General features: G+C 37.7%; 1 protein-coding gene across 2 annotated transcripts in view; it reads left to right on the top strand.

Moving 5' to 3' along the window:
• Positions 1–15,880, top strand: part of KCNT2 (potassium sodium-activated channel subfamily T member 2) — a 425,317-nt gene that overhangs the window by 150,796 nt on the left and 258,641 nt on the right. For both annotated transcript variants that reach the window (XM_055581824.1, XM_055581825.1), the window contains exons 5-6: positions 612–671; positions 15,056–15,130. In XM_055581824.1, the coding sequence (XP_055437799.1) occupies positions 612–671; positions 15,056–15,130 (135 nt within the window). The remainder of the gene's footprint in view (positions 1–611; positions 672–15,055; positions 15,131–15,880) is intronic.

Raw genomic sequence — 15,880 nt, forward strand, 5'->3', positions numbered from 1 at the left:
AAGAGTAGCTTTAATTGCTTTGCCAGGCAAAGGGGGCCACAGTGGGCTAATGCCTTGACGACTGTGTGACCCCTCTTGGAGGGGGTAGTGAGGAGTTTTATAGTGTTCAAGAAGCAGGGTGTAATCAGCTCGTGGACAGTTCTTGGATTGGTTGGCATCAAGTTGAAGTTTTGAGCATGATCAACCTTCTGCTTTCAACTAGTCTAGGGTCTATGTTCTTATGGTCAGCAGTTTTCATCTGGAGAGGGAGTCTGCTTCCTGTAGAAGCAGTCAGGCTTTTATCTGTATCTTTCAGGGAACTGGGTGGGATTTCAGTGATACTGTTATGTGCCAGAATTATAGTCTAAATTGTTATCAGTTCTTTAGCCCAACAGCTTTTCCTTGTTTCTGTATCTTCATATTTCCCAATCATTAACTCTTGAGTCACCATTTTACTTCAAAAGACAAGGACACGAGGCCTTGTATTTGGTTTCAATCCCTATATCATATATGATATATATACATACTCATATATGCACACACATACATAGGCATATATTTATAAATTGATAGTATATTCAGAATATATATCTTTGTTGCATCTTCTCATTAAGGCATAATTTATATTTTAGGTTTTAGTGGCACTGATAAGTCTCTTTGAAACAATACTGCTTGGTTATCTCAGTTATAAGGTAAGTTGTTTTAATTAGAAATTTTCTGCCAGTGGAACACACTACTAGCATTTACCTAGTATTCGTCTATTTATAATTCACACTCTGGGGCTAAAGCAAGATCTTCTTAAACCCCTTTAATTATTCTGGGCCTCTCCAGTATGTAATAAAAAGCTGTGGTAATATAGTAATGTTTTCCTTGGTGGCTTAAACACACTTCACTAATTCCTCTGGTCTAATTTACCCAGTATATGCATGCTTATATAAGGCAAGTGAATGGAATTGTTTGGCTTTTTATTGTTCTCAACCTCTTCTCCTGATCTGTACAGAAAACACTACGGGAGAAAAGTGTGTCTGTTAGGAATTATTAAAATGAATTCCCTTCATTTTTGGCAAAACTTTGCTTGGCTAACGCAATTTAACAAATGTTTATTGAGCTCTTGTTTGATGAAGAGCACCACACTGTGCATTGTTTTTTGTTCGTTTTTTCTTTTTTTTCTCAATGAGTTTACAATCCAGAAATGAGGGTAGGCAGGAGAAGATTATACAGGCAATAATAATACAAGGTGGAATAATAAGTACATCCCATGAGATGCAAATAAATCTCATTGGGGGTTCATCAGTTCAGTTCAGTCACTCAGTCATGTCTGACTATTTACGAACACATGGATTGCAGGAAACCAGGCTTTCCTGTCCATCACCAGCTCCCAGAGGTTACTCAAACTCATGTCCATTGAGTCAGCGATGAAAACCAGCCATCTCGTCCTTTGTCATCCCCTTCTTGTCCTGCCTTCAATCTTTCCCAGCATCAGGGTCTTTTCAAATGAGTTAGCTCTTTGCATCAGGTGGCCAAAGTATTGGAGTTTCAGCTTCACCATCAGTCCTTCCAGTGAATATTCAGGACTGATTTCCTTTAGGATGGACTGGTTTTATCTCCTTGCAGTCCAAGAGAGTCTCATGAGTTTTCTCTAACACCACAGTTCCAAAGCATCAATTCTCCGGCACTGAGCTTTCTTTATACTCCAACTCTCACATCCATACATGACTACTGGACAAATTATAGCTTTGACTAGATGGACTTTTGTTGGCAAAGTAATGTCTCTGATTTTGAATATGCTGTCTAGGTTGGCCATAGCTTTTCTTTCAAGGATCAAACGTCTTTTAATTTCATGGCTGCAGTCACCATCTGCAATGATTTTTCTGTCCAAGAAAATAAAGTCACTGTTTTCATTGTTTCCCCATCTATTTGCCATGAAGTGATGGGACCAGATGCCATGATCTTCGTTTTCTGAATGTTGAGTTTTAAGCCAATTTTTTCACTCTCCTCTTTAACTTTCATCAAGAGGCTTTTTAGTTCCTCTTCAGTTCAGTTCAGTTCAGTCACTTAGTTGTGTCCGACTCTTTGCGACACCATGAATTGCAGCACGCCAGGCCTCCCTGTCCATCACCATCTCCTGGAGTTCACTCAAACTCACGTCCATCGAGTCCGTGGTGCCATCCAGCCATCTCATCCTCTGTCATCCCCTTTTCCTCCTGCCCTCAATCCCTCCCAGCATCAGAGTCTTTTCCAGTGAGTCAGCTCTTCGCATGACGTGGCCAAAGTACTGGAGTTTCAGCTTTAGCATCATTCCTTCCAAAGAAATCCTAGCACTGATCTCCTTTAGAATGGACTGGTTGGATCTCCTTTCAGTCCATGGGACTCTCAAGAGTCATCTCCAACACCACAGTTCAAAAGCATCAATTCTTTGGTGCTCAGCTTTCTTCACAGTCCAACTCTCACATGCATACATGACCACTCATAAAACCATAGCCTTGACTAGATGGACCTTTGTTGGCAAAGTAATGTCTCTGCTTTTCAATATGCTCTCTAGGTTGGCCATAACTTACCTTCCAAGGAGTAAGCGTCTTTAATTTCATTGCTGCAGTCACCATCTGCAGTGATTTTGGAGCCCCCCAAAAATAAAGTCTGACACTGTTTCCCCTGTTTCCCCGTCTATTTCCCATGAAGTGATGGGACCAGATGCCATGATCTTAATTTTCTGAATGTTGAGCTTTAAGCCAACTTTTTCACTCTCCTCTTGCACATTCATCAAGAGGCTTTTTAGTTCCTCCTCACTTTCTGCCATAAGGGTGGTGTCATCTGCATATCTGAGGTTATTCTGCCATAAAGGTGGTGTCATCTGCATATCTACGGTTATTGATATTTCTCCCAGCATTCTTGATTCCAGCTTGTGTTTCATCCAGCCTGGCATTTCGCATGATGTACACTGCATATAAATTAAATAAGCAGAGTGGAAATATACAGCCTTGATGTACTCCTTTCCTGATTTGGAACCAGTCTGTTGTTCATGTCCGGTTCTAAGTGTTTCTTCCTGACCTGCATACACATTTCTCAGGAGACAGGTCAGGTAGTCTGGGATTCCCATCTCTTTAAGGATTTTTCACAGCTTCTTGTGATCCACACAGTCAAAGGCTTTGGCGTCAGTAAAGTAGAAGAGGATGTTTTTCTGGAACTCTCTTGCTTTTTCGATGATACAATGGATGTTGGCAATTTGATCTCTGGCTCATCTGCCTTTGATCAATGCAAAGAAATAGATGAAAATATTAGAATGGGAAAGACTAGAGATCTCTTCAAGAAAGTTGGAGATACCAAGGGAATGTTCATACAAAAATGGGCTCAATAAAGGATAGAAATGGTATGGACATAACAGAAGCAGAAAACATTAAGAAGAGGTGGCAAGAATACACAGAAGAATTGAACAAAAAAGATCTTCATGACCTAGATAATCACGATGGTGTGATCACTTACCTAGAGCCAGACATATTGGAATGTGAAATCAACTGGGCCTTAGAAAGCATCATTATGGACAAAGCTAGTGGAGGTGATGGAATTCCAGTTGAGCTGTTTCAAATCCTAAAAGATGATGCTGTGAAAGTGCTGTTCTCAATATGCCAGCAAATTTCGAAAACAGTAGTGGCCACAGGACTGGAAAAGGTCAGTTTTCATTCCAATCTCAAAGAAAGGCAATGCCAAAAAATGTTCAAACTACTGCAGAATTGCACTCATCTCGTACACTAGCAAAGTAATGCTCAAAATTCTCCAAGCCATGCTTCAACAGTACATGAACCATCAACTTCCATATATTAAGGCTAGATTTAGAAAAGGCAGAGGAACCAGAGAGAGAGGTTATATCATGGGATGAAAAGACCTATTAAGCAGAGTCCTTGAACCAGTGATTTCACTAAAGTAAGATCATAATTTCATTTAAAAAAAAAAGGCAGAACAACAGGGATTTGTAGAATTAGCAAAGGAATAAAATAAGAAATGTGCATATAAAATTGGAAGAATGAATAAATATTTAGGTTTGGGCAGCATATGGTGTGTTTGGGAAAATATTGTTGGGATAAGTTTGCTACAGTATTGTGAGGGCTGTGTAGAGAAACCTAGAATGGGAAGTTGGTGCAGGATGTTGAACATGAGAGTTCTGTAATTGTAACTAAGTTTTAGAAGTATTAGTTTGGAACATCTGCGCAAGCAGAAGTCAAAGAGACATTTCACTGAAGTCCATATGCTCTGCTAAGACACAATTGAAGTAGAAAAGGAAAAGTGGGAGTGAGGTTTTGGCCAGGTGAGAGGAATAAACTAAGTCAATGCAGGAAAAGTCATGAAAGTAGAAAGTGAAGACATCATCAACAGATTGTTGAGATAGAAGAAGAGAACAAAATGTGAGATATCATTTTAAGATTTCCTAAATCCAAATGACAGTACAAGGCAGTAAAACCAAGAAAAATTACATCGAGGAAAAAAATCAGATTGGGGTCAAGATAGATGGAATAATGGAAATTGTTTTGGGAAGGATGAATTTGAGGTATTTTTGGACAAATAGGTGTGATATGCAGAGAACTGAAAAGGAAGATCTGGGACCTGCAGAAGAGATTTATTAAGCTTTGGCAGTCATTTCCAGTGAAATGTTGAAGAAAGCATGCAAGTTGATTAAGGATGGGATAGTAACCAATGGAGAAGAGATGACCCATGTTAATGGAAATGCTTATGTTGTGGGTCTTGAAAGAATAGAGCAATGAGGGCAGACAGAGGAATAAGTGAGAAGGGTGGAAAGTCTTCGGAATGGTTGTCATAATCATCGCTGATTTCCAGTTCACAGTTATTGCATGTACCGTATCAACAAGCACATTAAAGTTTCTGTTTTGAGGGGATTTTTATCTAGCATATAAATTTCTTTCTCATTTCACAACATAAAGTCTGAAAGGTAACATTCTGTTGACTACTTTTTAATCTTTAATTTGGAGCAAGAAATCTTTTCAAACTCACCTTTTCCCCCTGGCTTCCTTTATAAAATTCTTATATGTGCCACCTAAAGAACATAATACCAGTGTCTAATCAGGTAAAATGGATGAATTAGAAAATGTAGAAAGAAAAGGGTGCGTGGTTTCCAAATAAACACAGATGGATTTATTTACTGATTATGAAGAAAATCAAATATTAGGAATGACTAAGAGAAAATATTAGATGAAAGATATGAATGATGGCAAGTTTAGTAAGAAGCTTGAGAAAAGCAATTGGGTTTACAGTTTAGGAGATCATTTGTTATTCACCCTTAAGAGACCAGTTTCAAAGGAGTACAATTGAGAGTAAAATTTTCAGATGAAGATTGTTGATTGATCAGTACAAAAGCTCACTAAAAGTAGTAGAATGAGGTGGAAGATTGCCTTGTGATGGTAAAAATCTGCATGATTTAAAATGAGCTGGTAGAAGGGACAGGAAAAATGATGGATAAAGCAAGATTTATAAAAAGTAAGAATAAGCTAGATTAGGAAGTTGAGGATTACTAGTTAGCTTTGGATACATTCTGTTCTTTTCTGAGAACTCTGAAGATGGAAAATGGTGCCTGAAAGAATATTTTGAAGTTGGAGAAAATAAGCTGGAAAATTTTGCATATATGTAGCCACTCAACCCTAACTTACCTGGAAAGTACTAGCTTAGTGACAGACAGTTTAGAAGGAGATGTTGAGGAGGGCTCTTTAAATGATTTATTAGTGAATCTCCTCATCAACGGAGAAGGCAATGGCAACCCACTCCAGTACTCTTGCCTGGAAAATCCATGGACAGAGGAGCCTGGCAGGCTGCAGTCCATGGGGTTGCTAAGAGTTGGACATGACTGAACAACTTCACTTTCACTTTTCACTTTCATACATTGGAGAAGGCAATGGCAACCCACTCCAGTGTTCTTGCCTGGAGAATCCCAGGGACAGGAGAGCCTGGTGGGCTACCGTCTATGGGGTTGCACAGAGTCAGACACGACTGAAGTGACTTAGCAGCAGCAGCTCCTCGTCAAAATAGCTACTTCATAAATATGTTGTTAAGTTGCTAAGTTGTGTCAGACTTTTGCAATTCCATGGACTGTATCCATTAGGCTCCTCTGTCTATGGGATTTCCCTGGGAGAAATACTGGAGTGAGTTGCCATTTCCTTCTCCAGGGGATCTTCCTGATCCAGGAATCAAACCCACGTCTCCTGCATTGGCAGGTAGATTTTTTACTGCTGAATCACCAGGGAAGCCCATAAATATGTACTGATTGACAAATCTGGATTTTGGAAACTTAAGAGAAAGAAAACAATCGAGTAAATTAATATCCAAGGTGTTATATTCTAAGGTCCTTAGTATGCATGTTATAAATGTTGAATGTAATATACAGAAAGTGATGTACTGAAAAATAAGGATGTGGGTGTTTTTCTCTAATTTAATGAAATATTTTCCACTGTAACAAGAGTATCTACAAATACATAAACTGGTCAAAATATTAATTTGCGTTCGTGAATGTATTTGCTCCAAATTCTAATTAAAACTTAATATAAAATTAACTTTGAGGCTTTAAATGCTAGCAGTCATTTAACAAGCACAGACTCAAGATGGAATTATAGTTTCCCCTTGTGATTTTATGGTGCTGACCTTTGTAATCAATTAATTCCTGCCATTTATAAAATGAGAGCAAAGATTATAAGACCTAGTAAATAGGGCTAGATGATGTATAATATTTTCATCCTGACCTTCATAGACATTAATGTCTAGGTCATGGTGGTTGAGTCTTGTGTGTTACAACACAAAAGATAGCAAGGGCTTATGTGATGTGGGGAGGATTTCTTTTCTTTTCATTGTTGTCTTTTAGTCATTAAGCCATGTCCAACTCTTTTGAGACCCCATGGGCTGTAGCCGACCAGGCTCCTTTGTCCATGGAATTCTCCAGATAAGAGTACTGGAGTAGGTTGCCATTTCCTCCTCCAAGGGAATCTTCACAGGCCAGGGATCAAACCCGAGTCTCCTACATTGTGGGCATATTCTTTACCACCAGGGAACCCTTTTCCTTTCATATGTTCAGTCAAATTTGTGAACTCTTATAACTCTTTCAATAAGCTGTTGGATACACTGTTGGAATGAATAAGTGATACCTGTTTATAGCACATATATAAGGTAAATCCATATAGCAGAACTTCAAATGAGGTCCTTCTCTCAAATTAGGCTTTTAAGAAAAATTATAGACAGATATGAAGAAATGGATATTGCATTAGGAGTGAAATCCATTTCTAATATTGCTGTTTGATATTTCTAGTTCTGAATATAAAATCTACATACAATTTCCTCGTATTTGTTTATATCTATATATATACACAGATAATGTATGTATTTACATATACAACATATATGTTTGTACACACTATTTTAGACATTCTAAAATAAGCATGACTTAATCTTTAACTTAAAAGGTTTAAACTATCATGGAGATCAAAGTTTTTTAAAATCAAAAGACTTAATAGGTAGCACCAAAGTGAGCAAAAACTCTTTAAAGTGTATGTTAAATTTAGCAGATAATTTAAAAATCCCTGACATTCATTTCTTCTGTCCTCTGTCATACAGACAGCAGATCTGAACTTAAATCATCATTTTGTTCATGTTTGTCACAACTTGGCAAAATATCCATGAGGCTTGCCTGACAGGAAAATTCTTATTTCTCTGCCACATGAATACCGTCTGTGTCTTTATCGACTGTTTTCAAAAATATAACAGTACTCTATATATACATACACATTTATTAAATCAAAAGGATTTTGTGCATTATGCACAAAATGCATAATATCCAAACCTCTTATAATGAAAATTTACCACACTTAGAAAGCTTTTGTTAAATCTATAGTTTTTTTTTTTCCAATACAGTAATCACTTATAAAAAGCATCAGTTCTGAAATGTTAGCTTCATGATGGGCTTATTTCTGGAAAAGAACAAAGAATTCATCCTAGGACTCCTAGATCCTGGTGATTCTGCTTATTATGCCACAGGAATGGTAAATCTAAGTGTTGTTGGGTTTATGTTTAGAAATACAAAGTAACGCTGCCATAGAGTTACTCCATATTTTAAACTCACTAAAAGAAGGTTAAGTCTTCTGGATTAAATATTTTAAATATAGATATTCTTAATATTAGAGAAGAAAGTGCTTTTGAAGAGTCTCTTGTTCCCAATTTGGGCTAACAGCAAGTAGATTACCATAAGTCTTATACTTTTTAAAGTGCTTTTTTTTTTTTTTTTTTAGAGTTACCTAGATAATAGTTCTAAACTTGTACTTTCTTTTATGATAAAAATAAAAGCCTGGTACATTTTAGGAAATCATCTGTTTTCTTGAATTTTTATTGGTTGAGGAAAGTTGCATCCATACCAAATATAAAATAGATTAAATTTTATTTATATTTTACTGCATTATGTCAATAAGAAGAGGAACACGGAGAGTTCTACATGCTTAGCACAGTTAAAGCCTTTTCTTAGAAACTATCTTTTTTCTTTAAGAAGTTACCTTTTGGAAGAAAATTAATGCCTTTCATCTCATTCAGGAAAATATGATTAAGTGGAACAGGTACTTAACTTAATTTTGAAAGGCATGTGCCTGCCTTTTGGATCTTATTTCACACTTCTCTACATAGTGCCATCTCTAGATTTATGTTTTATTTTTTTGCCATAATAGCTTTTATCCTGAGACTATATTATGTAGGTTCATGGGGACTCCCTAACAGCCAATGCAACTTTTGGATAATTTCTCTATTTTTCATCAGCTATTTTTAGGGGAGATAATTTATGAACATATCTTTAAGTTCAAAAGACAACCTGAGATTTTAGAACTAAACCTAATGAATATAACTGAAAAAAGACGTTTATTTTTAGCAATGAGTATAGTGCTTCCCTGTATAATTTTAGATTGTGAAAGTCAGTCCTCAGGTGGAAGTTCATTATTTGCCACAACATACACACACACACACACACACACACACACACACACACACTAGCTGTGAATCAACAACAGGAGCGTGTTTGACATAATGCAGATACAGATTTTACTGAGGCGTTTCAAGCACAGACTGGCAAGAACTGTGCTTGAAACAGAGCAAAGAATTGTGAACTAAATGTATGCTCTCACCTGGACCACATTAAATTCAATCACATGAGTGAAGTGAAGTCGTTCAGTCATGTCCAACTCTTTGCGACCCCATGGACTATAGCCTACCAGACTCCTCCATCCATGGGATTTTCCAGGCAAGAGTACTGGAGTGTTGCCATTTCTTCCTCCAGGGGATCCTCCCAACCCAGGGATCGAACTTAGGTCTCTTGCATTGCAGGCAGACGCTTTACCGTCTGAGCCACCAGGAAAGCCCAGTGCTCTCACCTGGACCACATGAAATTCAAAGTCAAGTGTTGATTAAATATATAAAAACAAACTGAAAAAAAGGAAGGAGAAGGGTGTTGATGAAGAATCAAAAAACCAAGTGTGGGAGTCTGATCTTGTCTAGAGTGTGTGTAAAGAGGAGGTGGGGAAAGTCTCAAAACACTCAGATTTGAATTAATAGCTGAAAGATGTGTGTGAGTTAACTAGGTAAAGGAAAATTGGAGAGGAAGGTGGGGAGACCAATTAAGAGGTTAGAGTGGGAATAGAGTTAAATTGAGAACCAGACAACCCAAGATACATTCATGAATCAGGAAGTCTTATTCAACAATTATACTTAGGTAGTGTGTGAAGGGGGCGGCAGAGGATGAGGTGGTTAGATAGCATCACTGACTTAATAGACATGAATCTGACCAAACTTTGGGAGATAGTGAAGGACAGAGGCGCCTGGCAGGCTACAGTCCATAGGGCTGCAAAGAGTCAGACATGACTTAGTGACTGCACAACAATGGCATGTGAAAAGAAGATGCAAAGTTTCTCCAGGATCTTTGGTTTTTGTTGCTGAGAGTCAGTTAGGACAAACATCAGAAATTTTACTTTTAGGTTGTCCATTTTATTGGCATATAGTTGCTTGTTGTCATCTCTTATGATTCTTTTTGTTTCTGTGGTATCAGTTATAACTTATTTTTCCTTTCTAATTTTATTGATTTGAATCCTCTCACTTTTTTATCCTGATGAGTCTTCTAAAGGTTTTTCAATTGTGTTCATCTTACTGAAGAGCCACGTTTTAGTTTCATTGATCTTTACTGTTGTTTTCTTTGTCTCTATTTCATTTTTTTTTTTGCTCTTATCATTATGATTTCTTTCCTTCCACTAACTTTGAGTTTTGTTTATTCTTCTTACACTAGTTGCTTTAGGTATAAGGATAGGTTGTTTATTTGAGATTTTTCTTGTTTCTTGAGATAAGATTGCATTGCTATAAATTTCCTTCTTAGAACTGCTTTTGCTATATCCCATAGGTTTTGGATTGTCATATTTTCATTGTCCTTTAAATTTTACTTTTAGACAAATTACCCACAAGGTGCCTTTGAGGCATTCATGTGAAGCAGCACATTAGACAGTAGAGATCTGAAACTGACTCTCAGATACAATATTGATCCAGGGTAGAGATACAACATTGGAAGTCACTGGTTTATTGTTGATAATAAGTTGAAGTTGTAACATAAATGAGATTACCTAAAATGGATATATAGCCAAGTAGTCTTGAAATGCTTTCTTCCAGAAAATTTCTGTTGAGCTTTGTGGCCATGTTTAATGATTTATATGATTGCATCAGGAAGACTTAAAACAATAAAATTTTTTGAGTGTTTCCACATGGATCCAAGAAAATGAAATACAAATGCTTAAGTTCAAAATCAAAGCAATTATACCAGAAGGGAAGAGTATTATAAAATATCTGGAACTTTCCTTTATGCAATGTCGTGCTCATTGAACTGTAATGGTCATAGAAACAAATAAGTTTTGTAAAATGTTAAAAACATGTATCAAGGCAGTTAGTGGTGAAGGTACGGGGGTTGGGGCATTCCAAGCAGAAGGAGAAGTGTGAGAAAAGTTATAAAAGATGAAATAGCCTAGCTCATTCAGAGAACTGTATCAAAATCAGTTCTATATGTGGTGAATCTGTAGCTGAATTCAAGATGGGTTAGGAATATAGTAGGTACAGAACAAACCAGCACTCATAGTTCAAATTGTGAAGCTTCATATGATATAATGAGGAGTTTGGATGTTGGTGATGGAGATTTGCCATTTTAGAAAGATTCTCTGACTTGGAATATGGAGGATAAATCAGAAATGAACCCAACTGAATCACATTTTAGTCATCAGACTCTTTTAGTGGTTTGAGGGAAAGTAATAAAAAATAAATGTTGTGTTAGATCTGGAAATGAAGAGAGATATCAGAGGTATAGAAGCTTTTAGTTTACTAGGAACTAAACTTTTCCACTGTGCTGAGCTAAGAAAACTAATGCTAGTCTTTTTTTTTTTTACTTTACAATATTGTATTGGTTTTGCCATACATAAACATGCATCCGCCACAGGTGTACACATTTTCCCCATCCTGAACCCCCCTCCCACCTCCCTCCCCATACCATCCCTCTGGGTCATCCCAGTGCACCAGCCCCAAGCTTCCTGTATCCTGCATCGAACCTGAACTGGCAATTCATTTCTTAGATGATATTATACATGTTTCAATGCCATTCTCCCAAGACATCCCCCCCTCCCTCTCCCACAGAGTCCAAAAGACTGTTCCATACATCTGTGTCTCTTTTGCTGTCTCGCATACAGGGTTGTCGTTACCATCTTTCTAAATTCCATATATATGTGTTAGTATGCTGTATTGGTGTTTTTCTTTCTGGCTTACTTCACTCTGTATAATAGGCTCCAGTTTCATCCACCTCATTAGAACTGATTCAAATGTATTCTTTTTAATGGCTGAGTAATACTCCATTGTGTATATGTACCACAGTTTCTTATCCATTCATCTGCTGATGGACAACTAGGTTGCTTCCATGTCCTGGCTATTATAAACAGTGCTGCAATGAACATTGGGGTACACGTGTCTCTTTCAATTCTGGTTTCCTTGGTGTGTATGCCTGCTAGTCTTAATGCACATTAGCAGAAAGACCCTGCTGTGTGACCAGTGATAATGATTCCCATTACATCCCCCTCCTCTGGTCACATCAGTCTTTTTTCCTGTGTAAAATCATTGACATTAAGGAACAATGTACAATGACTAGTAAAAAATACAGTGAGGAAAGAATAACCCAAATGTTACCCATTCTGGAAACTGAGTCATGTAAAAAACTGTTAAATGGTAACATTAACCAGCGCAATAAAAAATAGAAGTGTTGCATAATGAAAATCAAGTATAAATGGTTTATTGAATAGGCCTGATTCAGTGCAAGTAGAAAAGCCTTTAGCCCATCCTACGTTTCTCCTTCAAACCCAGTCATTGTCCTTATGAGCCATGCTGATCCAATGAAATCTCAGTTAGGCCCCTTAGTTTTGTTTTTGTTTGTTTTGTTTTTTGTTTTTTTTTTTGGCAAGACAAATCTCAGTTTAGTATTTAAGAGATACTGTTCAGTATGTAAAAAATTTAATGTTCTCATCCAGTTTTAGCTTTTTCTAAGCTGGAAATTTCCCAGGTGGCACAACAGTAAAGAATCCACCTGCCGATGCAGGAGAGAAAAAAATGTGGGTTCAGTCCTTACACCAGGGAAAATTTCCTAGAGGAGGAAATGGAAAACTGCTCCAATATTCTTGCCTCAAAAATCCCATGGATTGAGGAGCCTGGTAGGCAACAGTCCGTGGGAGAGCAGAGAGTCAGATAGGACTAAGCACGCATGTGTGCACAGCTGGGAACTCAATGGGGCAAGGATCTTCTTGGGGGGCTTCTCCTGTGTCCACCTCCTCCTTATCTGAAACTGGCTGATCGTGGCCCCTCAGGGCTGAGGAGGCTCCAGGAGAAGGAGGTCCTGACTGACTGGCCCAGGAATAGTCTATGGTTGGGTTACTCTGATGGCAGATACAGATGGGGCTTTTATGGTTCTCCTAAGGCCTTGGGCAGAAGCTCCTTGATACCTCAAGCCCCGGTCTGGCCATTCTGCCCCGGGTTCTGGGTGTCCAAGGGCCACCATCTGTCAAGATTCCCTGTCTCCTCAGGCCTGCAGCCCTTCTGAGTCTGAACTTAAAATGGCCATACATTTTATTCTGTAGGGTCTCTATCTTGCTCCCAGAAAATAAGTCTCTCTGTCTTAGTATCAGTGTAAGTGTAGCCTGTTCTTATCTCAACATTCTTTCTCTTTGCTTTGCTGTTTTGTGTGTGTGTGTGTGTGTGTGTGTGTGTGTGTGTGCATGTGTGTGATGTTTTGGGCTTTAGCCAAAAACAGCCCCTAAGTCTGAGTCCAGCTCTCTAGGTTGTTTATCTGCGCCCTTCTTACAGAGCTGGAAGTGATAAGGGAAGCATCCTTACATCTCTACACAGAGATGAGAGAGATCCTTACAGCTCTGTGCCTTCCACCTGCTCCTCCACCACTTTTTATTTAGCCTGCAGACGGCTCATGAACCAGGGCTAACAAAATCTCTTACTTACTGTTTTAGCAACCCAGACGATCCCCGATGTAGAACTTGCTTTATGAAGTGGCGGTGTGCAAGGAAAGACCAAATTAGCCAAGATGGCGTAGTCAGGCCCTCTTGCCCTACAGCCTCTCGCTGTTGCCTCACGTTTTGTAAATAATGTTCATGTAATAAGTCAAGTCATTTATAACACTGAGCATGTGCATCATGAAGTACTCACTTGGTCACAAGCTATTTTGTGCTATAGGGATATGTGAGCTCCACATAGGGCTGAATTTTACTGCTGTGTCATGGCTGTGTCTATTGGGTCAGCCACGAGAGGGGAGAATGTAGGGTGTCTGTTGTTATGGCTACAGAGTTAGCAGGAGAGAGGCTATGTCATGGCTGCTGTGCAGGCCAGGAGAGAATAAACATATCTGCAGTTCCTACGGCTCCTCTAGCCTCCTACTAACATCTTAGCTCATGCCTTGCCTACCCTGGGTTCAGCAAACACTGCAAACAGTGAGGCAGTTGGTGTCATGAGCAGGATTGGCGATGCAAGGTGTTTTACATCTCTGTAATGTTTTAAGACTTTGGGACCTCAAGAAAAATAAAGAATCCCGATAGTATAGCCAGTGCGTGCTCAGTTGCTTCAGTCATGTTTGGCTCTGTGCAACTCTATGGAATGTAGCCTGCTAGGCTCCTCTTTCCATGGGATTCTCCAGGCAAGACTACTGGAGTGGGTTGCCATTCATAAAATAATTAGACATTACAGGAGTCAGATTTCAAGTTGCCTTTCTAACAGGTAGATTTATTTTGTTTTTTCATTAGAAGAATAAACTGTGTTAGGGAGTTCTGAGTTCTTTTTCACTGGACATGGTTAGAGAAAGTTTCAGGAATGACCTATCAGTCAGTGCAATTGCCCAGAGCTGCACAATTAGAAGGATCTGTGCTTGTTTGAATGCTCTGATGTCACCTTCTTGAAATTACTCATAATTTGTTAATAAGAGGCCCTGCATTTTCGTTTTTAACTGGGCCCCACTAATTATGTAGCCAGACCCGATTAATATTGTTGTACTATGTGGGTTGGGAGACTAGAATCCAGATGATTGAGAAAACTCTGGCTTTAAATCTTATTAATCTAAAAACAATGTTAAATGGCCTCCCAGGGCCATTGTTATATGTGTGTGTTTGCAAACTATTTAATATGCTTTATATTATGATATAAAAATTAAGATGGAGTTACTTTTTCATTGATTCTGTAAGATTTCTTGTTTTATTTTTACTAGTAACTTTTTGATGCAATATTATGTGATTAAAATGTGCTATGTGCAATATTCATGGATTACTCTGAGCATTTGGTTTACTTAAACTCTGCAAAATTGAGAGGGCACAATTACATGTAGCAAAATAATCTCTAAAAGCCATTGCTACATTTCTAAATAATGATTTTGTATTCTGTTAATGTAAGCATCCTTATTGCTAGCAGAATTCTGATGCTTTTTCCCCATTTAATGGGATTCAGTTGTAACTGACTTTTATTTTTATTCTTTTTTTTTTTTTTTTGAAAGGGAAACATCTGGGAACAGATTTTACGAATACCCTTTATCTTGGAAATAATTAATGCGGTTCCCTTCATTATCTCAGTAAGTCCTAAAAGAATATTTAAAATAAATAATTTTGTTATTAGTCATGAGTAAAATCTTTAAATCTAAATAGCAATAAATAATATATTAGCTCAGATGAATGAATTTAGGCTTTTATAATGTATTAAATCATGGTATTAGAAAATAAATAGCAAAGTCCGTTATAACTGGGTTGTGAAATTAAGTGAACATTAATGAGATTTAGTTCAATAGCAAAATGAAATGCATTTTAGGAATATATACTCTAGAGGTACCATTTAAACATGTTAATTTTATCTAAATAGATTAGAAATGAATCACTCCACTTCTTGTTTATATTGTAGAGTTTTAAAAATGAAAAGCCAAGTAAAACCAAGTATTTATAAAAGTTTCTCACACTGAGAATATGTTTATCTTTAGTTTAAGCCACAGGATTTATTAAATCCAGTTCTCTGTTTGCTAAATATGTTGCTAACAACTAAGACAACCAGCAGTTTGCTTCTTTATTAAAGTCTGTGGAGGACCAATTCCATGGTGATCATGTTCAGCTACAGAATATGCAACCAGCACTTTCCCGTTGCAAAATTGGATCTTAATCTATAAAGCTTTAGTAATGTCTGCTGAGAATATGCTTTCTAACACTTTTTATTTTGAATTTTATTTGGAAAATCATGACTATAAGTCAGTATGATCTGAAGCTGTTGCTCACTCTGACAATTATTTTAATTTGAGTGATTTATCTAGAGGAACAACTGGCTCCAGATTGAATGA

Source organism: Bubalus kerabau, chromosome 5, assembly GCF_029407905.1.
Source record: "Bubalus kerabau isolate K-KA32 ecotype Philippines breed swamp buffalo chromosome 5, PCC_UOA_SB_1v2, whole genome shotgun sequence".
Lineage (NCBI taxonomy): Eukaryota > Metazoa > Chordata > Mammalia > Artiodactyla > Bovidae > Bubalus > Bubalus kerabau.